Source organism: Drosophila nasuta, chromosome 2L (genome assembly GCF_023558535.2).
Source record: "Drosophila nasuta strain 15112-1781.00 chromosome 2L, ASM2355853v1, whole genome shotgun sequence".
NCBI classification, from domain to species: Eukaryota; Metazoa; Arthropoda; class Insecta; order Diptera; family Drosophilidae; genus Drosophila; species Drosophila nasuta.
The window spans coordinates 26077122-26102724 of NC_083455.1; the positions used below are offsets into that span (position 1 = coordinate 26077122).

General features: G+C 37.1%; 3 protein-coding genes across 4 annotated transcripts; all 3 read right to left on the minus strand.

Annotated features, from left to right (window-relative positions):
- Positions 1–17056: 17056 nt before the first annotated feature.
- Positions 17057–22292, minus strand: LOC132795633 (uncharacterized). Its single transcript, XM_060806450.1, has 4 exons — positions 21994–22292; positions 21815–21917; positions 18767–19757; positions 17057–17530 (listed from the first exon to the last, which is right to left on the minus strand). The coding sequence occupies exons 1-4, from the start codon at positions 22173–22175 to the stop codon at positions 17118–17120; spliced, it is 1689 nt and encodes a 562-aa protein (XP_060662433.1). The 5' UTR covers positions 22176–22292; the 3' UTR covers positions 17057–17117.
- A 624-nt stretch (positions 22293–22916) lies between these two features.
- On the minus strand, positions 22917–23903 carry LOC132795635 (seminal metalloprotease 1-like). Its single transcript, XM_060806493.1, has 2 exons — positions 23660–23903; positions 22917–23598 (listed from the first exon to the last, which is right to left on the minus strand). The coding sequence occupies exons 1-2, from the start codon at positions 23880–23882 to the stop codon at positions 23051–23053; spliced, it is 771 nt and encodes a 256-aa protein (XP_060662476.1). The 5' UTR covers positions 23883–23903; the 3' UTR covers positions 22917–23050.
- A 120-nt stretch (positions 23904–24023) lies between these two features.
- On the minus strand, positions 24024–25256 carry LOC132795634 (seminal metalloprotease 1-like). 2 transcript variants are annotated; one of them, XM_060806478.1, is made up of 3 exons: positions 25011–25255; positions 24771–24950; positions 24488–24576 (listed from the first exon to the last, which is right to left on the minus strand). In XM_060806478.1, exons 1-3 carry the CDS (start codon positions 25231–25233, stop codon positions 24548–24550), a joined length of 432 nt encoding a protein of 143 aa, XP_060662461.1. In that variant the 5' UTR covers positions 25234–25255; the 3' UTR covers positions 24488–24547. The 2 variants fall into 2 exon arrangements, with proteins under 2 accessions (XP_060662450.1, XP_060662461.1); XM_060806467.1 differs by having other exon boundaries at positions 24024–24950; positions 25011–25256.
- Between the last annotated feature and the right edge of the window lie 347 nt (positions 25257–25603).

Consider the following 25603-nt stretch of genomic DNA (forward strand, 5'->3'; position numbering starts at 1 on the left):
ACGATTTATTTCGTTATTTAAAAAATTCTACTTTGTAAGAATATTTTAATGAAAAGTTTTGCTTTGAAGATTACTTTGTTGGGGTTGTCAAATTTTTGTAGTATTAATAAATATCAGGATAACTTAAAAGCTTTTCTGTATATAAAATTTCAATATTGTTAAGCATAGAATTTTTTGAAATTGTTTAAAATCTTGTAATCTTGAATTAAGCCTTTTGATAATTTCACATCCTCTTCCACAAGATTCTTCTAACGATTATGCTTAATTTCTACGCCAAGATACGCACTACAAAAAGCTCTCTCTCTCTCTCTCTCTCATTCTCTTGCTTGCTTTATTTCGTGTTCTCTTTGCCTTCGCTCGATATGCAAAACATCTGATGGTCAGCCACATGTTTGGGCCATAAAGGACTCATAATAGAAAAAGTTTCGGTGCATGCGTACTGCAACGGAAGTTTCTCAATGGCAATGGAAATACATAGAAGAGTTGCTATGTGTGTGTATGTGTGAGTGTGTGTGAGTGTGTGTGAGTTTGCATGTGATTGATTGAGTGTGAGTGCTTTTGCCTTCAACCCGGCAAGGACATTGTGTGTAAGCTTACGCATGCAAAGCTTGCATAGTAAAAGCTGTAGTGAAAAGCTGAAAAAGCTCTATACGAATGAAGCTTTAAATATTTAAGCGAGTTACAACTACTCGTAGATAGATGGCGCTAATTCTATAGGCTCAATTTGTTGTGCTGGTCAGGAGCAAACAGAGGCAGAGAAAGCAGGATTAATGAGGGCAGCTCTGGTCAGTGGAACTGGCACTTCCGATGCGCAATTACGCATGGCAAACACACAAATCAGAATCTAAATTCAAATGTGATATGAAAATCATGTCCTGACATTGGCAGCAAACAGCAGCAGTAGCCAACAGCAGATGAATCTCACGCACGTGAGATGCAGCTAAACGGATGAGCCTCAATTATAAATTGTACATAATCAAATAGATTTTGCCAAAATAATTTTACTTATTTATAAAGTCAAACAAACGTACGCATTTGCACTTTGCGAATTTTTGACTAAATATTAACAGATGCCACAGCAGTTAACAGAGAGAGATAGAGAGATAGTTGAGTTGAGTTGAGTACGAAGAAGAGATTGTATATTTGCATTTCGTGCCCAGGACATTGGAGCTGTGTCAACAAAATGTTTAAATCAAATAATCTATAAATGTGCCTGGGCTCTTGGGCTAAGGCAATGCCTTTCGTTGACGTCGTTGTCCTGGCAGCTCTGTTGTTGTCTGTGTTCGTGCTGAAATCATTATCCTGTTACTTGTCATTAATTCAGCATATCAATTGTTCTTGTTGTTGCTGTTGCTGTTGTTGCTGCTCAGTGCAGCCAGCCGTTAAATTAGCAGCTTATAAATTATAAATTTGAATTTAATTGGCCAACTAAGAACTTCGGGGAGTTGTGCAGATGTCTCGACTCGAACCCAAGTCAATAGATTTATTTCTTTAAATATGTTTAAAGTGTTGCTAATTAAATGAAAATCATGTTCTGGTTTTGTTATACAATTGATTCCGATTTCAAGAGCTGCTCTTCGATATTCTAATTCTAAAATCCAACATTTAAATGCAAACATAAACAAGAGCAGAAAGCCACGTGCAAACGCAGAGTGGAAAATGGCTTTTTGTGGTATAGCCTCGAAAGTTTTTAGTTTTGTTCAACGATTATGAGTGGCAACACAATGGCCAAAAAAAACAAGAGATATACAAATGCGGCTAATGGGCAAACAAGCAGAAAACCAGTTAAATGACAAAACAAGGCCAAATTGTTTCGCGTATTTAATGCATTATTATTAACAGTAAAATGAATTAAAATTGTATGCATTGTATGGAAATGGAAATGGAAATGTGGGGCAAAGCGATAACGATACATGGGCGATAAAGGATAAACGATAACGATTATGGCCAGCTGATTTATGGGGCTTTAGTTGTGGTCCACTTGACGTTTTATGGTCGACACTTTAAAGAATTCAGCATCAGCAGCCGTAACTCGATACTCGAAAAACCCCAAAAATGGGCACTTGACATGAGCTGAATTTCAGCATTTTGCTGCTGATGGTCGAAATGCGATGCAAATGACCACAGCAATGCATAAACCGATTCAATTGTAATTAAACGATTTCATATATATATAAATTGCAACATATATACACAAACACACGATGTGAAATTACAAATGTAACCAAGAGTGCAACAACCAATTGTAATAATCATAAAAGCAGAGCCAACCCAAAAGACGAGAGAGGAAAGGGGCGAAGGTTGTAAAAACAACAGCAAAAGGCAGCCAAACTATTAAATTAATGTTGAAAACTGAAATCAATTTATTTTGTAGAACAGCAGAATGTGTGTGTCTGTGTGTGTGTTTGTGAGTGCAACACACATTATTTAATGAATAAATCAGAGAGCTGCCAGGTAAATAATCAAATCAAACACAAATTTCAATTGCACTCGCTGCAAACAAAACCGAAGAGAAAAAAAAACAAAAAACAAGTAAGAAAGCTACAGTTGAGTGTGCTCGACTGTGACATACCCGCAACTCATTTTTAATGATAGCAAAACAGTTCGGTATTAATTTTAAAATATACCAAATTTAAATACAACAAAAATACTAAAAATATACCAAAGGTTAATATTCAAAAAAAGGACAGAGTGCGGTACTACTTTAAAAATACACCAAATTAATATACCACAAAAATACTAAGAATAAACCGAAGGTTACATTTGGTATATAGATATAGTATTGCAAATATACCAAAAAGTGCAAAATATACCAGATACTAAAAATATACCAAAGGTTAACATTCAATAAAAGCACATAGTGCGGTACTATAAAAATATACCAAGAATATACCGAAGGTTACATTTGGTATATTGATATAATATTACAAATATACCATAAAGTGCAAAATATACCAGATCCTAAAAATATACCAAAGTCAATATTTGGTATATTTATATAGTATTACACAAAAAAATACACTTGTGACTAGAATATACCAGTTTGTTATCCAAAGCACGTAAGACTAGTAGTATGTTGGTGTTTTTGTTTACATAAAAGTATTTCTTTTATAACTTCTAGTATTTTTATCTTTTTTTGTATTTACCAAAAGTCTAGCTTTAAAATTTCGCTTGCAGTCTTAAAGTTATGATACCCTTCCACCTTATGGGTATCGGGTATAAAAAAAACAAAAGATAGAGAAGCCGACAATGCCAACAAATTGCTGCTGTTTTATCTCTGTGCACAAACCTTAAGGGATTATCTTCTAATCCTATTAAATACCTTGGAGTAATATTTTTTCTTTAGATTTCTGGTGCAAGTTGAGCTAATAATTTATTGGGCATAGTTTTTGGTTTTTTGCGTTTGCTTATTTTATTATTTCGAATTTGTCGATATGGAATATTTCTTGCTGCTTCATTTAAGTTTATTTTGCTCGCTGCATTTTTGGGCAAATATTTATTTTATTTTCTCAGCTGTTGCCCAGAATAGAAACAAAGCTCGTCGAAGCTTGTCGATGCTTTGAAGAGGCAACAGTTTAATCAATCACTTGTTGTGAACAACTATAATAAGGCACAAATCTGGTGACTTGACTAACTTTCCCTTGCGTAAGTTGATAAATCCTTTAATGTTTTACACACACATACACATACGCACGCACCAATTTTTACGACAAGCAAGCTTAGTTGGGATTTGCAGGGGTGCCAAAAAGTGAAGGCGTGTCACACGAAGAAGAAGTCAACTTTCGATTTCGCCGAAATAAATCCACTTTACAGATTGAGACACAGGAAGTGCCGAAAGAGGGTTGGGGGAGAGAAGGGAGATACCCATGGGGGAATTTCAATTCGTGCTAAGCACGATGACAATAAACTCATTGAACGACGAACGCGGCAAAGACAAACACGTGCTGAAAGAGATAGAGATGGCAAGAGAGAGAAGCATGTCGTGCTCGAATAATTGAATTCATCAAAGTTAACTTGCACAATTGTCAAATGTTTGGCTGAAAGAGCGAAAGAGAGAGGGAGAGTGAGGAAGAGAGGGAGAGAGGGAGACTGCCTACAGCTGCTGTCTCAACATTTGTCGAGTTAGTTTTGTAAAGTTGTGTTGCCTTTGATGATGGCAGGCGCCCCCGAAAAGAATGGCGTATAAAAAGATTTACGAATTGACAAAGTGCAAGTAGGTTTTAGGGCACAACACGAACGAACACCAAAGAGATAGATACAGTGAGAGAGAAGGGGTGAGAGGGGGAGATGAGGATGAGCCTAAGCAATACAACACAACGCAACACACAAGACAAACCAAGTCGAGTCGAGTTGAGTCGAGCTGGCAGCAACACGAGCCAGTTGTACAGTACACTGAGAGGACATCCGCAGGCAATGACACACACACACACACCAACACACACACATACGCACGCACACACGACAAACAACTTGAAAATCCATGTCAGTGTCACGTAGCTGAGTGCCTACAACGAGAACTAAGAATAAGCGAGATAACAACAACAGCAATAACAACAGCAACAATACGTTGAACAAAACAATAAAGAACACCAAAGTGCGGGGGCCTACCTAGCGTATACTCAATATATCGAATCCAATATACACTGACTGCGAAAAATATATTACAAATTGTGCACTTAACAAGTTGAGCATTCAATAGAAATTAGAAGACGAATACTAAACTTTAACTATTGAAATTAATGATGAATAAATTATTAGATTATTTTTACTATAGTTTTATAAATTATATTTCGTAAAATGCCTAAGTTAAAAGGGTTACTTTTATGGAATATATTTAAAATACTTCAAATCAAATTTCAAAATTTTTATTTGAAACTTTCTTTCAGCATTAACTAGTTCTTTATTACTTGAAAAGTCTATTTAAATATTAGTAATTTGAGAATCAGGTAAAAGGAAAGTTCTATAAAAAAGCGTAGATATAAAAACGAAGCGAAAATATTAAAACATTGATGGAGTAATTTATAATATTAGCGTTGAAGTTAGGCTACAGTAAAGTTCTTTATTTATGTGTGCTTTATTTTCTATTAAAATTAAACTTATGTGAAATTTGAACTTGAAAATATGTAATATTGTAATGAACATATTTTGGATTAAGATTGTTGAATTATTTTATTAGATATGTACAATAATGAATTTCACATTTTTGATATTTTTATCAAGTTCGTCATCGTCACATATTGTTTCAGTTAGCGTAGCGACTTTTGATTGGATTATCTGATATATCTGCTACATCTATAAAGATGCTACTGTGTGTTGCTTGAATTTTGTGCCTGAGCCGTTTTTGCTGCTGATTGGTGTCTTTGTTTTTCTTTTGGCTTTATTTGCCATTGTTGTTGTTGTTGCTTGTTGTCTGTTCATCATGATGATGATCATCATCTGCTTCATCAGGCCCAACAAAGCAGAAGCTGCTACTCAGAGGAGGGAGGGCTTGTCCCTATTTGCGTTGGCATTGCGTATACGCCACGTGGCACGCACTTGATTAAGTCATTCGTTTTCAATGTTTAATCAATTATGCGACGTTTGCAAATTTGCGAGCTCGACTTGGCTGCTTGATTTGCAGAAACCGAGAGCCACAACAAGTTGTTTAAGCTAATCACTTAAGCTGCAGCTATACGTCAAATTGTGTTTTGTCTATTGAAACGTGTGTCTCTGTCTATCTCTCTCTCTCTCTCTCTCTCTTGGTTCGACATCGACATCGTTTGGCTTAAAGCCCAATCCAAAAGTGGTTTTGTAGCTGTCCATTTTGGACAACTGCTCCGACACGCTGCAGGTCATTTTTCATTCGAATGAAAATATTGATTTTGCCGCCCGTTGATGCGTCTTCTAAAGGTTGACTGACTGTAGCTGCTGCTGCCTCAGTTGCCTCAGTTGCCTGTGGCTGATGTTGATGTCTGTTTGTCAGTCTAACGATTGCTTACTGCGGTCGCTCATCCATTTCCATCCTGCCCAGGTAGCCATCCAAACAGCCAGCCAGCCAGCCAGCGAGTAGATTTATGAGTTCTGCGACTCGAAATGAAATATCGCCCCCGCAGTGGGCGCAAATATTTGCCCAGCCAGGCGGTGAATGAATGGCGACGCACAACGGGCGGTTGCGTCTCAAGCAAATCAGTGGCAAAAGTTGGAAGCTGCAACGTTTAAATATTTAAGCTACGCCACTTGCTGGTGCGACACAAGTTAAGCGTAATAAGGTCATCAACGGGCAGTCGATGCGGTTAGTTGCCTGATTTATGAACATACACACTCTCTCTCTCTCTCTCTTTGATAACTCAATTGGGGGACAACAAGCATACGCCACATTGTACGCCACCTTTGGCTACAGTTGTTGCTGTTGTCGCAGTCAGACTTTCTGCTTTTCATGCTGGCGTCTTTCTTGCGTTTGCTCGCTCGTTTTACACTATTTTTTTGGACAAGCGATTTATAAACGTTACAAGCATAAATAAACAAGCAGCTGTTGAAAAATGCACAAAAGCAAAAAAAAAAAAGAGAACGCGAAGCTGAAAAGCGAATCGTGGCAACATGTGTGCTGTTGCGTCCATCGTTGTAAATTTATTTACTTTTGCTCTTTTATAAAATATTTTTTAATGCAGCCCACAGAGTGTTGCCAATTTGTGCAGATTTATAGAGCATGGCCAGGGCCATGGGCAGCATGGACAGTGAGCTGTCTGCCAATGGCTTCTCTACCTCCTGCTTCTCTTTCTTTCATTCGCATTCTCTTTCACGTTTCTCGTTCACGTTCACGTTCAACTCCTGTCCAGCATGCTGTCGAGGGAGCAGCACAAAAACTGCGCTGTTGACAATCGCCACAGGAACTGCACGAAAGTGGCAGCCCCTCTTGTTCTTGTTGTTGTTGCTGTTTCTCTGGCTGTGTTGCACTTGCCTCATAACTGATTGCTGCAAACACTTACGCCACATGGAAACGGATTTTCGATGCGTCGAGTGAGTGGCTCAGTCATTAGGGAGAGTCACGATTCTTTAGTGTGTGCACAAATGCAAATCTATCTATGCGTGAGTGAGTGGAACTATGAAGAAGTTATCGGTTATTTCGCTTGATATAAGCAGGCTTTTTAATGATTTGATTACTATGCTTAAGGCTAGTTATTTGTTCTATAAAACTAATTAAATATTGGGGAATTTCGTTATGATTTTACAAAATAATTGGCAAAGATTTAGAAAAAAGGTTTTCTATTAACGTTGCTTAGATTAGAAATAAAAATAGCTCAGTTTTTTTTTAAAAGACATTTAGTGGAATTTGTTTTATTATACCCACTACCCTTAGGGTAGAAGGGTATTATATATATGTAGTACTATATCAATATACTTAATATAGCATTTAGTATATTCTAGTATTAATGTGGTGCCAAATTAATAGGCATATTTTAAGAATAATCCTTGACTGTTTTGTCTTCATTATAAATGGATGGCATTTGGTATATTTCTGTATTATTTAGGTATATTAATTTGGTATATATTAAGAATAATACCACACTGTTTTGCTTTCATCACAAGTTGGTAGCATTCGGTATATTTTAGTATTTTTGTGGTATATTAATTCAACATATTTTAATAATAATACCGCTTTGTTTCGCTTTCATAAAAATGGGTATATATAGCATTTTTGTATATTTTAAGCATAATAACGCACTGCTTTGCTTTCATTAAAAATGGGCAGGATATGGTATATTTTAGTATTTTTGTGGTATATTAATTCAATATATTTTGATAATAATACAGCTAAAAATGTGTATATACAGTATTTTTGGGGTATATTATTTTGGTATATTTTAAGAATAATAATGCACGGTTTTGCTTTCATTAAAAATGGGCAGTATATGGTATATTTTAGTATTTTTGTGGTATATTATTTCGGTATATTTTAAGAATAATAACGCACGGCTTTGCTTTCATTAAAAATGGGTAGCGGGAATCTCATATTCGAGCAAACTCGGCTGTAGCTTTCTTACTCACTACGAAAATTAGAATTATTTGTCTGTGTAGCTAACATTAAATTTAAAAATTACAATTTATGAATTTGGATGGTTTTGTCAAGAATTATTCCCATGTGTGGCTTGTGTTAGAATGATTGATAAATTCAGTGCGCAATATTTGCAAGTTTTGCATCGACTTTTAAAGTATCTTTTCCTATATGAACTAGTAATATTTTTCACATTTTCATAGTTACTTCTGCAAAGTGAGTAACCCCAATGTTTGTCATTTGCTTGTCTGTTGCGTGTGCTCGAATGGAGGCATATAAAGAATCGGGTTTTGTCAATTTGACAGGATAATAGATTTAGTATGTTTACAAGTCTGTGGCTGCAATTGTTTTTCCTGCTGTTGTTGTTGTTGTTGTTTTATTCCAATTTGTTGTTGGGGCCGTTGAGAATGCAATTGCTGAATTGAATTGCTTTTGCTGGCAGACAGGATGTGGTGCAATTCGAATTGTTTGTTGCCTTTGAATGTGGCTGCATCTACAGCTCCAGCTGTTGTTGTTGCTGTTGTTGCAGCTGTGTAAATGGGCGTGACTGTCTGCCAAATATGAGCACCGGAAATTAGCACAAAACCGTTAGAGCACGCCCTTCTTCGACCCTCGGAGACATCGAGTGGTTGGGTGCAAATTGAATGGACACTGACAACGACGACGATGACAACGACGATGAGGACGCTTTGCAACCAAGCCGTGTAATTACTTTCGTCCCAGGACGTAAATTTGTGCGTGTTTGCTTTTAGGTCTAAAGGCAGTCCAATCGGCAGTCGACAGTCGAGAGTCGAGAGTCGCCGGTCTAAATTAACAAAAAGGGCCGCCAATTAAAGGCTAATCAGGCACTTGACCATTTGACTTGACCGCACACACAGAGTTTGAGGTTGCCCCACAGAGCTATTTGTGTGTGTATGTGTGTGTGTTTGTTTGTGTGTTGCTTTTGCTAGTTTGCTCTTTCGAGCTGCTAAATGGATTTATGATGCAATCACTAACCGCATACGGAATACGGCATACCGAATACTTGAAACTTCTCACACGTTTCTCTGCAGCTGCAAAAGTGGCCTAAACTCAAAATCAGGCGAATATCCAACGTGCAAACCCAACACTGATTCAGTTTTTATTCTCTTTCGATGGATTGCGCTGGGGTATTGCAGCTATGTGTCTAGGTTAAAGGGGGAATTACGTTGAATAGTTGCGATATGAATCGTTGAGAATACAGAAATCTTATCTGTAGGTTAAAACTTGATACTTGAATAATTAATACAGCTCAATTTCATGACACGTTGTGTAGGCTTATGAGGTGACTTTTTTGGCTGCTTAAGTAAAGCGAATCTTAACAAGAATATTCTTAATGATATTATATCTTCTTTTTCTATCAGTTACTGAATGGTTTGAAGATTCTTTCCCTTTTGTGTTTGATCTTTTTGTTCTACACTTTTTGTTTTGTTCTACACTTTTTATTACTGAAAACAATGTTCTGAATATTCATACTTATCTAAAAGAAATGGTTTTAGAGTTTAAACATAACAACATAACATTTTGTATTTAGCAAAAATATAGTAAATTTAGTTCATTATATATTCAAGATTAATGTGTTTTTTTTTTTATATAAATATATTTGCTCTAGAATATATAAAATTTGATATGAAAGCGACTGAGGCTAAGTAGATTTTTCAAAATAATTGAAATACAGAACGAAGATTATTTTTTTGGAATGGTTTTAAAGGGAAGAAACCCTTAATTGATTAATATATTTGTTGATATATTTCATTTTAAGAAGATCAATCAAAAATATGTTAATGAAGAATCAAAGGCTTATTTATTAGGTTTTAAAGGAAAGAAGTAAAGTAAACATTCTGAGGCTGTAGTTAATGACTTAATCCTCAAAAAATATAGCTGAAAATTATGATTTAACAGATCTCTTCGGCAGATCATGTGAAAGACTTTAATGCTCGAATCGCATGAGGCAATCAATGCTCATTCCTCAAAGAGTTTACAGCTTTCGTTGTGAGATGACAAGCAAGCTGGCAGCTTCAGATTCAGCTTCAGCTGGCAGCTCCAACTGTAGTTGCAGTTGCAGTTGCAGTTGCAGCTTTTGTCTTGCTGGTTGCGAGTGTGTGTGTGTGTGTGTGTGTGTGTGTTTGTGGTGCACAAACTTTTGCACAAACGTTGCACAAATCGAGCGAGTGAAGCGCAAACAAAAGAAAAACCAGAAGGAGAAGAAAAGGAAAACGAGGAGGAGGCAGCAAAAGCGTGCAACTTTGCTTTGCTTTTGTGTTGCATACTTTTGTGCGCTGCAGCAACTTCGTTTGCGCCCATTTGAAATTCATAAATGTGAGTGTGGGAGAGCCTACTAGTGTGTGTGTGTGTGTGTGTGATTGTGTGGCATATATTAGCATGCCTTGTGCAGCTGCATACATTTAGGGGAACGAGGGGAGCGACAACAACAGCAACAAGAAGAAGAAAATGCGCACAATTGCTTATGAAATTGAGCAAACGAAATGGAAATGGAAATGTGAAAATGCAAAATGGCAGCTAATGAGCGAAAGCGGCATCAGCCACTCGAATGTGTGCAAAAGTTGTGCTATATGTGTTAATTAGAAGTTGGCCATCACAACGAGCTAAATATCATGTTCACACACACACACTCGAAAAGAGAGAAAGAGAGAGAGAAACTCATCAAGTGAGCGCAGTCAATCAGTCAACAGCTTGGCCCACAAAACAAGCCATTAAAAGTGGTTTAAAATGGCCAGAACAGAATAAGAGCAAAAGCAGTTAGCTGGCTCACAGATAAACATTGATGCGGGAGCAGAACAGGAACGAGAAGAAGAAGAACGAGAACAAGCTAAACAAACTGCCAAACAAGTTTTTGGGGACAGCACAGGGAAAGTAAATATAAAAACTGACGGCGAAATTGAAGGCAAATGTTTAGTGCAGAGTTTAAAAAATAAAAGTGTCCCCCGGGCACATTTGGCAGCAGCAGATGAGAGAGACAGAGAGAGAGAGGTGATAGAGTGAGGCAAAGGACTGGCATGTCCTTGCGCCCAACTTTAGTGCGACCCTCGCACCTGTCAGACGCCACGTGTAAAATGCTGCCAGCGGCAGTTTGACCCTCTCTCTCTCTTTTTCTCTCTCTCTCTGTGTGTGTGTCTGGGCTCATTTCTTTTGTATATCCATGTCCGCCGTTGTCCCTTTGTGTGTGTGAGTGTGCTCGCATGCAAATTGAAATGGGGCCAAAATGCCATTAAGAGTGTCGAGCAAAGTAACTCGCAACGAGCTCCCAGTTTATGTGCATTAAATTAAAAATTAACTGTCACCGGGGATGTATCGGCGGCCCAAGCAACAGGCAACTGCCAACTGGCAACTGGAAACCGAGAGACAACTGCCAACAATTGTGAGTTAAACGAACCTTTGTCAGGTGTAAATACAGCCACACATACATATACATACATATATGCGTGTTGTTAATTGAATAGCTGTCTGGGTATGCGTAGTGAAAAGCGTCGAAAAATGCGAGACCTTTTCTTATTTAAGGAATGCTCTTTAGTAAAAGGAAATCTTTGCGAAAAAGTGTCATACTTTAGTGATACATTTTAAATGTAGTAGTATATTAATATACCAAATATAGACTTGAGTGTATTTTTTCTTTTCTTTTTTAAGAAAGCAAATCTTTACGAAAAATTTTCATATTTTAACTGCATATTTTAAATGTAATAGTATATCGGTTTAACAAATATAGACTTCGGTATATCTTAGTATTTTTTGTCAGTATATAAATTAAGTATAGTTTAAAAACACAGTCGAGCAGCTTTCTTACTTGTTTTTACTTATATTGCTAGATTTAAATATGCATTTACATTTGAAGTGATAATAATAATTTCTGTTCTATTTAATGAAAAGAAATCTTTGCGAAAAAGTGTCATACTTTAATAAATTTTAAATGTAGTAGTATCGATATACCAATTATAGACTTTGGTATATTTACTTGTTTATTCTTATATTGCTAGATATTAAATAAGCATTTGAAGGAATGATTTTAAATTGTTTTTTTTTTTGTTACGTATACGCAATTATTTATTGAATAAATTTAGATGTTTTTTAATGAAAAGAAACCTTTGCGAAGTGCTTTCAATGTTATAGTTTTAATGTAGTAGTATATCAATATACCAAAAAAATCTTCTGTAAATACATATTAGCATTTTTTCAGTATAATAATTTTGTATATTTTGATAATAATTTTTTTGCTTTTAATGAAAATGTTTAACTGGTATATTTTGCTAGATTTTAAATAAGTATTTGCATTTGGAGTAATAATTTGAATTCGCAATTTTTTATTACGTATACGCAGTTTTTTATTTAATTAATTTGTGTGTAAAATATTAATGCTCATTTGCATTTTTTTGCTAGTATAAATTTATTGCTTTAATTAGCTATTCACGCCATTTCAAATTATTATATTTTGCTCGCTATTGACCATTTTAAATTTCCCTTTCTTATCTAAGATCGCTGAACAATTAGCTAAATGTTAGTGCGTAGTAAATCTTGTCGTTGATCATGCTGAGATATTTGACTATCTGATGGTGAGTTTCACTTACGTTTGATTTGTTGTTAAGAGTTAAATGCCACATGGCCATTTGCCAACACCATTTGCGCACCATGCAACTGAGTCGGAGTAAATAAATTAAATTCTTGTGCCGTATTGAGGTTTGGGGGATATGTAAAACTTTCAGCATGTGCAGCCTTGAATATGGTCGTTGATTCTCCGCTCTACTCTATTCTACTCTACTCTACCTATGCGGAGGGGATAAGTTATTGTTGCTGTTGCCGTGTTGCAATAACAAACTCATGCTAATTGCTTTGCTAACAACTGGCAACGACAACTTGGACTTGCACTAAGACCAATGCCAAAGCGCAGCAACAACTATAAATATTACTAAAATGTGGCCAACAACAAGGAGTTGTAACCGGAAAGCCAAAGCTGCTGTTGCTGCTGCAGAAGCACGCGCTCAAGACCAAGAAGACTTGTGTTGGCCTGGCCCAGGGCCACCTTTAATTACGACAGCAGAGTACAGAACACAGACACAACTAGTTACACACACACACACACACACACACAGAGATACTGTTACAGTGTTAAGCTGACCAGCGGATACACGACGATTGACCTTTGCAGCTTAGGATGTTGCAGGTGCGACAGGTTGTGGCAGCAGGTGTGGCAAGAGGCGAAGAGCAACAGCAATAGCAACAGCAATGACTACACAGCTTGAGCTTATAAATTTGCACACGAACCGGCGATAATTGCTGGGAAATGAAATAAAAATGCAATTAAAGTCGACGACGACGACGATGCTGGCAACTCTGGTCCTTCTTCTTCTTTTAAATGAGCATTCAATTAAGAGGCGAGAGCACACTGGAGTCGGCTGTCAGGAGCATGGCACACTTGATGGCAACGTCGCCACCAATGCCATCGTCGGCATTTATAAAATGATTTTTATCTTTATCAAATTAGAAAACGACAACAACGTGAGCAACAACAGAGACTATCCATCTATATACGTATATATATTTCTGTGTCTCCTCCTATCTACGCTGACCAATTTCCAGCTTCAGTCAGCCGCATCTGCAGTGTCACAGCAATTAAAACTGTGCTGTGGCATTGTGGAGATTACATCGAAATGGGCGTATAAGAGAAGAGAGGAGTGCAGAGGGGAGAAGGAGCGTGTGTTGCGTGGTCGGTCGTTTCTCCGGTCAGTGAACAACTGTTAAATGCTTTGAAGTTTATTCTCAGTTTCGCCAGACTGCTCACTGAATGTATGAATGAGAAATTGGACGCAACTTGAATGTCAACCTCAACCTCAAGTCTCTACACATTTTAAGCAGCAATGTTAATGTGTCTTTTATAATTTAAATTGTAGTAAATCTTTCGGAAGAACTGCTCTTGATGACATGACTAGTTGCATACGCAAAGCAATTAAATTAGTAAGATTAAAGACAGCTTGAATTATAATTTCAGAGCTGGTATTAAGGTGACGATCATGTGGCATATTATTCTTTTGTGAAATAATTCTGAAAACTTCTTGATTTTGTAGAAGCATAATGCTTAGAAAACTCTGTTTTATATGATTACAATTAGCATTTGGTACTGATCTTTTTGTGAGATTAAAATAAAAAGCATATTGAAGCTTTAATACATATCTTTTGATTTTAAATTAGTGATTTATAACGGAAGTATATATAGTCAATGTATATACTAAATAGTGAAATTGAATTGTTTTTATGAATGTGCTAACAATTTAGCATTTGCCACTGATTATCTTTGTGAACTTTTTAAAAAAGCACATTAAAGTTTTAACCCATTTCTTTTTGCTTGTTAAAATTTAAAGGTGATTGCTGAATGGATTTCATTTTCTATCGATTCCACTTACAGTCTAATAATTCTTTAATCAGTAAGCACATTAAAGAATTAAGCACATTATAATTATTTGAATTAATTGATTAAATACTTAAAAGTGTACATGGACTTTCTTTAGCAACATTTAGTAAAAGCTTTTGCAATTTAATCCAGCGTCTAGTCTTTTAAATGTGGGCAAGTTGCAATCAATAATACTCGTAGTTATTCAGAATGCACTCACTCTAACCTTTGAGTTGGCTTTTGCATAACCTTCAAAACCTTTTAAGCCGCTTTGCGTGCCCTTCAATCCCTAAAAACCACACCCAAAACTGTCTCACTACCTTTTTCTCCCCTCTCTCTGCCTTCCTCAACCTTTTGCCTATTGCATTTGATTCACTCAACAGAGGGGAGTAGATAGAATAGGGAATGAGGCAGGAGGAAGAACTAGATACACCTGATGCCATTTTTTTTGCGGTTCCTTCGCTCAAAGTATTTCACTTGGCTGCATTTTGGCAGTGTCTACAGCCGATGGCATTGGTTGGCTTTTCTGGTTTTTTCGGTGGCTTTAGTTTAGCACTCTCTCTGCTCCCTTCTCTTTCCCCTCCACTCTCCACTCCTCACCGCTCCGTCGGCGTCATGGATTATGCAAAAAGTTTTTCATTAATGTTGGATTTAGATATTTTTTCACGCTTTTCAACTCTTCCTCCTCTCTCCCCTCCGCTCTTCAGCTGGGGCGTTTTTTCGCCCAGTTGCCTCCACTTTTTTGCGTTTGGTTGTTGACAACGCAACTTTTGGGGTCCCAGGATACGTTAACTTTTGTCCTGTGCTGCGCTGCGTTGCTGTTGTTGCGCTGTGTTGAGCTGTGCAGCGCAGTGCAATGAAAGCTGCCACAAACAACAAACAGCGATATTCAGACAACAAACAACAGCAGTCGAAACACGCAATGTTGCCACATGCAGCTAAAGCTACAGCAAAATCGTTGTTGCAACAAATTTGCCAAGCAAAACTTTTTTAGTTGCCATTTTGCCAGCAATAGAAATGAGTTTGCTAAACATTAAAACGATTTTCGGATCGAGCTCTGTTGCATTTACGATTTCAAGGAATTTTTTTTGATAATACAAATCTATGTTCCTTTGATGTTTGGCATGCTTTTAATTACATTATGATGACAATTGGATGGAACTTTATTTGAGACTAAGATCTGATTAAATTAATAATGTACTTAAAGCAGCAATGTAGTTGTTAAGCTTTCAGCATTAAATTAACTTTAGTTTAGAATAAATTCATAAAAGTGAAGTCATCAAAATTATGAATATATTCAGGTTATTATTCTAGAATATTTGTTTGGCTTACAAAATGCAAAATATTCACATTTTTCTGTTATTATCAATAATTTGTAATTGCTAATGAAATGAAATATGACGAAAATGAAAATAAAAAATGAGAATGAATGACAATAAAAAACACTTGCAGTTTTCAGTATAAGCTTTCAGTGCTTTAGTTTGGCAAGTAATTATTTTAGGAATAAATTTATTAATGTGAATAAAGTCAAGTAATTCATAAAAACCATTTATTTATTCAGGCTATTTTCCTTGAACATGAAATCAAAGGTAATAATTTCTTTTGCTGTTCTTTTTTATTTTGATATCTTAAGAATTTGATTTCGCTCAGTGTATTTACACATTCTTCAACAAGACTCACTTTTAGCGCAAACTTTTCCGGTTTCTTTCTTTACTCATATAACATTTTTTATGGTCTTATGTTATACCCCTTAAAACTGAGCTGAAAAGGGGTTTATAGTCGTGTTTTACAAAAGAAAAACTAATTAGTTTTTTAAATTTACGACTATTGTTATCGCACTCCCATTCTATAACAACTAATTTTGTAAAATAGCCGGTTAAGTAATTGTGCAAACTGAGTACAAAAAAAAGACGTAGGATATGTGTTCGTCTAATACTTTTGACTTTGGGGTTTTAACTTCACTTTTTTTTTTTTGGTTTTTGTCGTATGGTGGTTTGGTTAGTTTTGGTGGTTGATTCTTTTGAGACACTTTTGCTGCTTTACAGTGCAAATTGTTGGGTTTTGCCCGCTTTTTCGCTGGAGGTTTTTCGCTTTACGTCTATTTTTTTCGAAGGACTTTTTTCGGTGGGGTTTTTGGGTTTTTTTGTTGTTTTCTTTTGTGGCGTTTTCGATTTGTCTTGCCACATCCGCTCAGCTTGGCGAGCGCCCTCTTCATTTCCTGCTCCCTTTTTGCACACGCTTCAGCATTTATTTGAGTGTGTAAAGTTTTCTTACTTAAATTCTTTTTTCGGTATTTTTCGGGGGGGAAGGAAGGGTTCAGAGCTGTGGCTGTGGCAATTTCAGAAAGTCTCCTTTCTTCCTGTTCCCATTTCATGGCAACTTTGATAGTTTTGTCAAAAGTTTTTATTGCGATTTGTTGCAGTCGTGTAAAAGTAATGCTACCAAAACCAGCAAACAAAAGCAACGCAAGCAACTGAAAAAAAGTAGTTGAAGAAAAATTTGGAATCCCCAATTGATATTTCTGTTTTCTGTATGTGACAAAACAAAAAAAATGAAAAACATCAACTACTCTCAACTCTTTGTTGTAAAAATGCTGCTGCTGTCTTAAATCGTCTTTAAACATTTATTAGCTACACTCTACACTTTTGATTATTGGTTACTGCTTGTTGGCTATTTGTTATCACAATTCTCGATGACCACCACATCCCCATAATTGGGCGGCGGTGTCTCGGGGCGTGCCGCTGCCGCCTCCACAACGTCCGTGTAGAAGCGAGACGTTGACACCGGCGGAGAGTCGGGACTGCTCGACTCTCGATCGCGACTGCTGAAAAGATTGCTGCGACTCAGTCGCCTGATTAGTGTCGCCGTGTTCTGATTGATGGTACGATAGTATTGATGTCTTGCTGGTCGGCCAAAGAGTCGCGACACAAAGTTATCCTCGGGTCCATAGGGTTGTCTGACCAAGGCTCTTGATGGGGCATTCCGACTGCGTTGTGGATTGGAGCGACGCGGATGGCGGGAGCGAGGAGGTGGTGCCCAGGTGTGAATTGTGGGCAGCTGCTGCTGCGAGGAGTTTAGTGTGGCTGAGAAGAAATAGGAACAAATATTAAATAGTGTAAATTGAATGATTAGACTGGATGCAAGTGTCGGATTAATCTTGGTAAATAGGTGAATCGAGCGAAGGATTAGACATTATTTGTATTGAAATATCATGAAGTGCGTGATTGCTTTTGGACTTCAAACACAGATTGAAAAGCTCCAGGACTTTTGCTTATTTGGTATATTAGCAAGAATTGGGAAAAGTAGTTTAATGAAAGCACATTTAAGTTAAATTTTGTATAGGAATAATCGTAAGAACAGGAATTGAGCGGATGGAAATTAAGTAGAAATATGTGCTTTACAATTAGATTCAATATTAGGACAATATTATTTCAATGAATTGTACTTTGAAGCTTTTAAAGCTTTTGGTTTGCCAAATAGTTCCAAAGCACATGCAAGCTTTAACCAATATTATTTAAATTAAGTGCAATTTGAAGATTTTGAAAGCTTCTCGTTAGTCGAATATTTGGAAAGCACATTAAATAGTTGGAACGCACATCAAATAAGTACAGCTTGAAGCTTGTGTAAGTCTTTCGCTAGCCGAATGGATCGAAAGCACATCAAAGCTTTAATTAATTCAAACCAAAAGCACATGAAAGCGTTGTCTTGTGATAGAATACTTTTAAGCAAGTAGCTGCTGCTTAATGCAATATTATTTTAATAAAGTGAAATTTGAAGATTTTGAAAGCTTTTTGTTAGTCGAATATTTGGAAAGCACATTAAATAGTTCGAACGCACATCAAATAAGTACAGTTTGAAGCTTGTGGAAGCTTTTCGGTAGCTAAACGGATCGAAAGCACATCAAAGCTTTAATTAATTAAAGTCAAAAGCACATGAAAGCGTTGTCTTGTGATAGAATAATTTTGAGCAAGTAGCTGCTCCTTAATCAAGTATATAAAACTAAAAAACAATGAATTCCATTAAAGACACTTTGATGCTCTTGAAACCTTAATCATGTTAAAGCTGATTTAAAATCGCACTAAATACGAAATACTTTAGGTTGCCAAATCAGAAAGAGTAAGTCTCGGATTATTAATTAAGTAATCTTCGTGTTTCATTTGGGCGCATGAAAAAGAATTCATTTAACGCCCAATTCTTGGCGCAGCTCATTTCTCATTTGGCAGGCAAGATTAATTGAATGTTGTTCGCTTTAAACGAGCCACTTTGTGTGGATGTCATGTTGTGTTACTTTGTTGCTTTGTAACGTGTTTGTTACTCACATGTTTCACCGCCGTCTGCCGTCGTTTGCTGTCGCTTCTTTCGCAGCTCGCAGCCGCTTTTCACGCACAAAGCGAAACTGATGATGAAAATGACCATACAGATGCCGGTGGCAGCGCCCACTGCAAAGGCCAGCTTCACATCGTCCTCGTCAAAGGAGTGCGTGCCTGGCACCTGGTCAGCACCTGGCTGAGCTGCTCCTCCAGAGAGCAGCTCGTGACTGACGCGCTCCAGGCAGTTGCGATAGCGCAGGCAAAGCAACTCCCGATTGCCCTCGCACACATCGATAAGTGTCGACAGCTCTTCCTCGTTTTGCTGTCGCTGCTCTGCCGCCTCCTCCTCCTCCTCCGCTTTTTGCTCGTCCGATTCGTCGGGCAACTCGCGCCACACTTCCGCCACAGGTTTGGGCTCGTCATCCGAATGCTCTTCCTCCAATCGCTCAAATTTGAGTGGTTCATCAGAGGTCGTGTCAAGCTGCACATCAAGCGGATGTGTTTGCGGCTTCTCCTCGAAGCAATCGCTCATGCTGAGGCTCACACCTCGCACACTCAACCAGGTGGCGACCTTTCCCAACGCACGATCGCAGTTGAGTGGATTCTCCTCGATGTTGAGCGAGGCCAGATAGCGAGGTGCATGGAACACATTGATGCTGAGTGTTATCAGCATATTCTGCGCCACATCCAGCTGACGCAACTCTGGCAAAGCACTCAGCGTCTCTGCACTCAGCTGATTGATCTGTGCATTGCGTAGATTGAGCGAGCGCAGCGAAACACTTCTCAGAAGTGGACCACTGCCTATGGTGGCAAGTTTATTGCCCTCCAGATTGAGGTGCATCAGCTGCGAGTTTGTCTCCAGCAAATGCTCATCCACCTGCTCCAGCCAGTTGTAGGAGAGATCGAGAGAACGCAGGCGACGCAGCTTGGCAAAGGCATCCACATGAAGCGTGTGAATGGCATTGTGAGCCAGCGTGAGATTGATCAAGTGCACGGTGGTCTAGAGGGGGAGAAAAGAGAAGAGATATTAATAGGGTAGGAAATAAAGATAAGTTTGCTCACGTAGAAATAACTTTATTGAAGATACTTCAGCAATGTAAGATTAAGGTTATATATAGATTGTTTGTATTTAATAGATTTAAGAAAATTGTATAAGATTTCCCTACCCTATTTTCTCTTCCCTTTTCGTATTAAGATTATATACAGTTTTCTACCTATGAATACAAAAACTTTAAGGAGCAGAGATAATATCTTTGAAATGTTACTGTTGGTTAACAGCTCCTTAACAGGACTTCTACAGGTCTATGCTTCGCTCTCCTAAGGACAGTCGGCTCTACCTACTTTTGGTTACATTTCTCTCGGTCAAAACTTAGTTTTAATGATTCAAATACAACTAGAAATTTGAAGAAAAAAAACTAAACTGTTTTGTGTGGGTTAAATATTGTTTAAGTCTTCAGAAACAGTTTTCCTAATATGAATTCCTGTTATATATGGGCAATTCTCAAAGAAAGGTAAACCACGACCGAAAAAAAAAATCTTCACATTCATCGTATTTTTTTGTATAATGTCATAAAGAAATATCCAAATTTTGATAATACAATGGATCCGTAGCATATCTCGGTTGTTTTTATAAAAAAAATTTGCCTGCAAACTGAAAAAATGTAATTTTTTCTCTTTTAGCTCCTTTTGTATGCTTTTTTTTGTTTTATTATTTCGCAAAGAAAACATATGATATGTTTGCTCTTTTTCTACCAAATCTCTTAATAGCAATCCAATAATAAGATAAAAATGCAAAGTGAGCGAAAAATGTTCAATTAACTGTTTATTTTATTTTGCTTCTTATCTATGTTCAAATCGTACGTTCGCGACCAAAAACATCATTTTATTTTAATTGCTCCGCAATAAGTGCAAGCAGGTGAATGAAACTTCTCGTGTTAAGTGATTTTGGTATATATATTAAAAATATAAAAAATCGTTGGGGTTACTCAAGCCAATCTTTTTTTATTGATTGTCAAAGTAGCGTACGTTCGCGACCTTACCTATAAGCCTATGTCGATTTTACTAGCGTCGCATGGATTAAAAAAAAATTTTTTTTGTTTTTGTTTTTGAAAACTATGTCGTTTGCAGTTACTTATTACTTGTTAGTTATTACTTATTATTTATTACATATTTTTCTTGCTATTAATAAATTTCAGTACATATTTCATATTTAATAAAAATTTATTTTTTTGCTTTTAAATGTTATTAGACACATTAAATTGAGTTTGTTTTGTTTGTTTGTTTTGTTTTATGAAATATGAAGTTATTAATAAAAAAAAAGTTGTGGTAAAAATAAAAATTTAATAAATAATACAACATGGAAAAATCGTACGTTCGCGACCGTACGTTCGCGACCGGAACTTAATTAAATTAAAAATAAATAAATGGAGATATTTTCTTGGGAGTAGACTTAATAGAAAGCTACATGATTCTACTTTAAAAGTAAAGTTATTTCTTTAAAATATCCCGTCTCAATTCGCAGAGTTTTGCATTTTACTGTATTAAGCCAAAGTTGACTTCCATTTCGCGTACGTTCGCGACCGCATGTTTTTTGACAATATTATGAAAATTAAAAATCGATAAGCCCCATAATTTACACTAACCAAAGAGCTATACAAATGCTATCGAAGAGTAAAAAAAAAGTTTCAGGAAACGTTTGTTTTCGATTTTATTTTTCTAATTTATCTCGTACGAACGTACGTTCGCGACTTTGAGAAATGCCCATATTCTATGACTAAGGCTGTGAAAGATGATGTGGTAATCGTATCATTATAATCAAATTCAATTGCAATTGAAAAGTCTTTATCTAATTGTTGTTAAAGAGTATGCATTGTTAGTCACATTATCATATTCAAATTAGTTTGCTGTTGTAAAGTCTTTATCTAAAATAATTTCATAATTGTATAAGATAGTCACAGCAGCAATTAGGAGCGGGAGTTCCCTCATTGAGTCATTGTTCTATTGCAGTGTATATAAAACACACAGAAAAAGTGCTGACAAACTCTGTGAGAAACTCACCTCAAAACAATCGGCGTCAATGTTGGTGATATCATTGTAGCTCAAATCCAAGAGCTCCACACTTTTAGGCATTTCAATGCTGGCGCTTATCAAGCGTTTGGCGCTACGCAAAAGTAAAGAGAGAGAGCGAGAAAGATAGAGAGAAGGGAAAAAAGTAAAAGCAGTATCTGAAGACTCACCTGCATATGGCGCGATTACGTTGTGCATATAGATCACAGTGACAGACGCTGGGACAGTTGAGCTGCAGTTGGGTCTTGCTGCGACAGACCTGAAGAACAACGCAGAGCAGGAGCCCCACGTAGAGTAATATCTGCTTGAGGCCTAACCACATTTTAGGCTGGATCACACATTGTAGTGCCATAGAAGTTGAGGGCGTTTCCTTTCTATTTGTATTTCCAAACAACTCAGTTAGTTGTTGAGCATTTTTGTGGGTGCTCTCGTCTTGCGCACCACCTTTCAATCAACGACTAACAAAAAACTGAAACGGAGCAAACTTGCACTACAAACATGACTAAGAGCGGCGCTGCTTCCAGTCAATGGGGAAGTTAACTCGAAGTTGAAATTACTTAACTTTAACATCCAGCAACCGAAAGTGATAACAAATATGCTCGACTTTTACTCATTTGTAGCGCATAGTTTCCAAGGCGATAAGATAAGCTGATTGCCGCTTATCGAAAACAGTTGTTGGAACGAAATGCAAAGATCAGAGGGGGAGATCTCTTTGTTTGCCTCCAATTTGTTGGCAAGTGCAGGTGTTGCCTCTCAGCTGAGAGAGAGAGAGAGAGAGAGAGAGAGCGACTGGAAGCGTCTCATTAACAATAAATGGAGCGCTGCTGTTGTTAATTGCTCGGATTTTATAACCAAAAACATTACGACGCCAACGAAAGTGTTTTTCTCAATGAGAACGTGCGCTGTGATAAACTACGAGTTGCTCCTTCCGATTAATAAAGTATAATCATATTTGGATCAATGTCTTTTGCTAAAAGATAATACTAACAATACTGATTCATTTCTTTTAGTGACGAATTCAATATTTAGTCTTATACATAGTTATCTTCTTGTGTTTGTTCTATTCCTTTTTTAATGAAGCAAGCTTTAACAATGTATATTTTACATAATTCTTTTCTTGTTATTGTTCTATTCTTTTAATTACAATTTGTGTTCGTGAAACATTTGTACTTTTTTATTTTTCATTGATGTATATCAACACTTAATCAAATAAATGTCTACATCATTTTACATTTGCAATGGACATTTGTACATTGTATTGAGGCGAATAATATCTCCATCGCTTAGTGCAATTCGTTGTCCCATTTTAGCCTGACCCTCCGGATCTAAAGCTATAATAGTTGCCTCTCCATTCTTAGAGAACGCCAAAGAACTATAGTGCAGAATGCTTGAATAGTCGTACGGAACATCAAAGTCACCAACTCGATCTTCGGTGTACTTCTTAAAATTGTTCTCCCTGCCCTCAGTAATATTCTCCTCAATAACTTTCACAAATTCATCGCGATTTGGCGAGCATTGCTGATGATGGAAGCCCAGCGTATGCAGAAATTCGTGTTGAATTGTGCCCAACTTAAAGCAGCCTAAGTCGATGGGTGCTATTTTCAATTTGACCGTCTGCTCCCCTCCCTTATAACCGACCTTCGAACTACAACCAGAGTCTGATGTTATAACAGAAACATAGTTCAAAGTGTCCACAGTTGCAGGCAAAAAGCGTATGCAAGAAGCACGTTCTATTAGCCTCATGCCAAGCTCAATATGAACCGCATGCTCAGCATCTAAAAAAGATACAAAATTTAAATAAGAAGTGTGAAAATTATTTCATTCAGAAGCACCTACCGAATTCCCCTGAGATCTTGTAGTAAACAGTGGCATTGGGCCAGTGAAGAGTTGGCGACAATTCTCCATTCCTGAGCACTTCTATTTCCATGTCACCTTGAAAGTAATCCGCAGTTAGCTCTGGATCAGTTTCCTCCATGGTCATGCTGAGTGGCGCCGTTGAGGCGCCTAGACAGAGGCAAGCCAGCCATAAGATGACGAACTTACTCCTCGGACTGAACATTTTCGACTAATCCATTGGAAATACCAATTAGACTAATTGAACCCTAATTGCGATTAAATTTTGCCCAGCTTATCGTAGCTCGATTAGGTTTTCTTAATCAATACGTATAATTCCTTTATGGCTGTTTAAAATGTGCATATGATATCACTTAGAGGTGAAGGTTTATTGGGCAATTGAATTGCTTTGTTTATTGCTCTTGGCCAAAGAATTGACTCTCAGTCATAAATTGTGAAATGAATTTACAGTTAAAGACAAAATTGAAGACAATGAAGATTGCCAGATTTAATATTATATATGCTTTTTATCTATTTTTGCAATTATTTCTACAGTCAGAAAAGCTCTTGAATATATTTTCTGTATAGAAATAATTCAAAGAATGTATGAAAAAGAACCAGCAATTTGAACTTCCAAACAGTCTACACTTGTGCACTAAAAATATTAGAACTAATTGCAATTGTATTTGAATGGATATTAAGTATACGTAAGCATACAAAATGGTACAAAGAAACTTCTGCATCCCTTACATTTGCAATGGACATTTGTACATTGTATTGAGGCGAATAATATCTCCATCGCTTAGTGCAATTCGTTGTCCCATTTGATCTTGACCCTCCGGATCAAAAGCTATAATAGTTGCCTCTCCATTCTTGGAGAACGCCATGGAACTATAGTGCAGAATGCTTGAATAGTCGTATGGCACATCAAAGTCACCAACTTGATCTTCGGTGTACTTCTTGAAATTGTGCTCCTTTCCCTCGGTAATATTCTCTTCCACAACATTCACAAATTCATCGCGATTCGGCGAGCATTGCTGATGATGGAAGCCCAGGGAATGCAGAAATTCGTGTTGAATTGTGCCCAACCTAAAGCAACCGGTGTCAATGGGAGCTATTTTCAATTTGACCGTCTGCTCCCCTCCAATGTAACCGACCTTCGAACTGCAACCAGTCTCTGAAGTTGTAACAAAAACATAGTCCAAGGTCTCCGCAGTGGCGGGCAAAAAGCGAATGCAGGAAGCACGTTCAATCAGCCTCATGCCAATCTCAATATGAGCCGCATGCTCATCATCTAAAAAAGAAGAGATTTTAAATAAGGAGTGTGAAAATGATTTCCTTTAGAACCACCTACCGAATTCCCCTGAGATCTTGTAGTAAACAGTGGCATTGGGCCAGTGAAGAGTTGGCGACAATTCTCCATTCCTGAGCACTTCTATTTCCATGTCACCTTGAAAGTAACCCGCGGTTAGCTCTGGATCAGTTTCCTCCATGGTCATGCTGAGTGGCGCCGTTGAGGCGCCTAGGCAGAGGCAAGCCAGCAATAAGGCGACGAACTTACTCCTAGGACTGAACATTTTCGACTAATCCATTGGAAATACCAATTAGACTAATTGAACCGTAATTGCGATTAATTTTTGCCCAGCTTATCGCAGCTCGATTAGGTTTTCTTAATCAAAACGTATAATTCCTTTATGGCTGTTTAAAATGTGCATATGATATCACTTAGAGGTGAAGGTTTATTGGACAATTGAATTGCTTGGTTTATTGCTCTTTGACGAACGTAAATTGTGAAATGAATTTACTGCTAAAGTCAAAATTGAAGACAATGAAGATTGCCAGATTTAATATTATGTTATATATGCTTTTTATCTATTTTTGCCATTATTTCTACAGTCAGAGAAACTCTTGAATATATTTATAGTATAAAAAAAGGTTTATTATTAT

Coding starts and splice junctions, on each gene's coding strand:
- LOC132795633 (XM_060806450.1), bottom strand. CDS start 22,175: ATGGCACTACAATGTGTGATCCAGCCTAAAATGTGGTTAGGCCTCAAG. Junction 21,918..21,993: donor CGTAATCGCGCCATATGCAG/GTGAGTCTTCAG, acceptor ACTTTTGCGTAG/CGCCAAACGCTTGATAAGCG. Junction 19,758..21,814: donor TTGACGCCGATTGTTTTGAG/GTGAGTTTCTCA, acceptor CTCCCCCTCTAG/ACCACCGTGCACTTGATCAA.
- LOC132795635 (XM_060806493.1), bottom strand. CDS start 23,882: ATGTTCAGTCCGAGGAGTAAGTTCGTCATCTTATGGCTGGCTTGCCTC. Junction 23,599..23,659: donor CAAGATCTCAGGGGAATTCG/GTAGGTGCTTCT, acceptor TATCTTTTTTAG/ATGCTGAGCATGCGGTTCAT.
- LOC132795634 (XM_060806467.1), bottom strand. CDS start 25,233: ATGTTCAGTCCTAGGAGTAAGTTCGTCGCCTTATTGCTGGCTTGCCTC. Junction 24,951..25,010: donor CAAGATCTCAGGGGAATTCG/GTAGGTGGTTCT, acceptor CTTCTTTTTTAG/ATGATGAGCATGCGGCTCAT.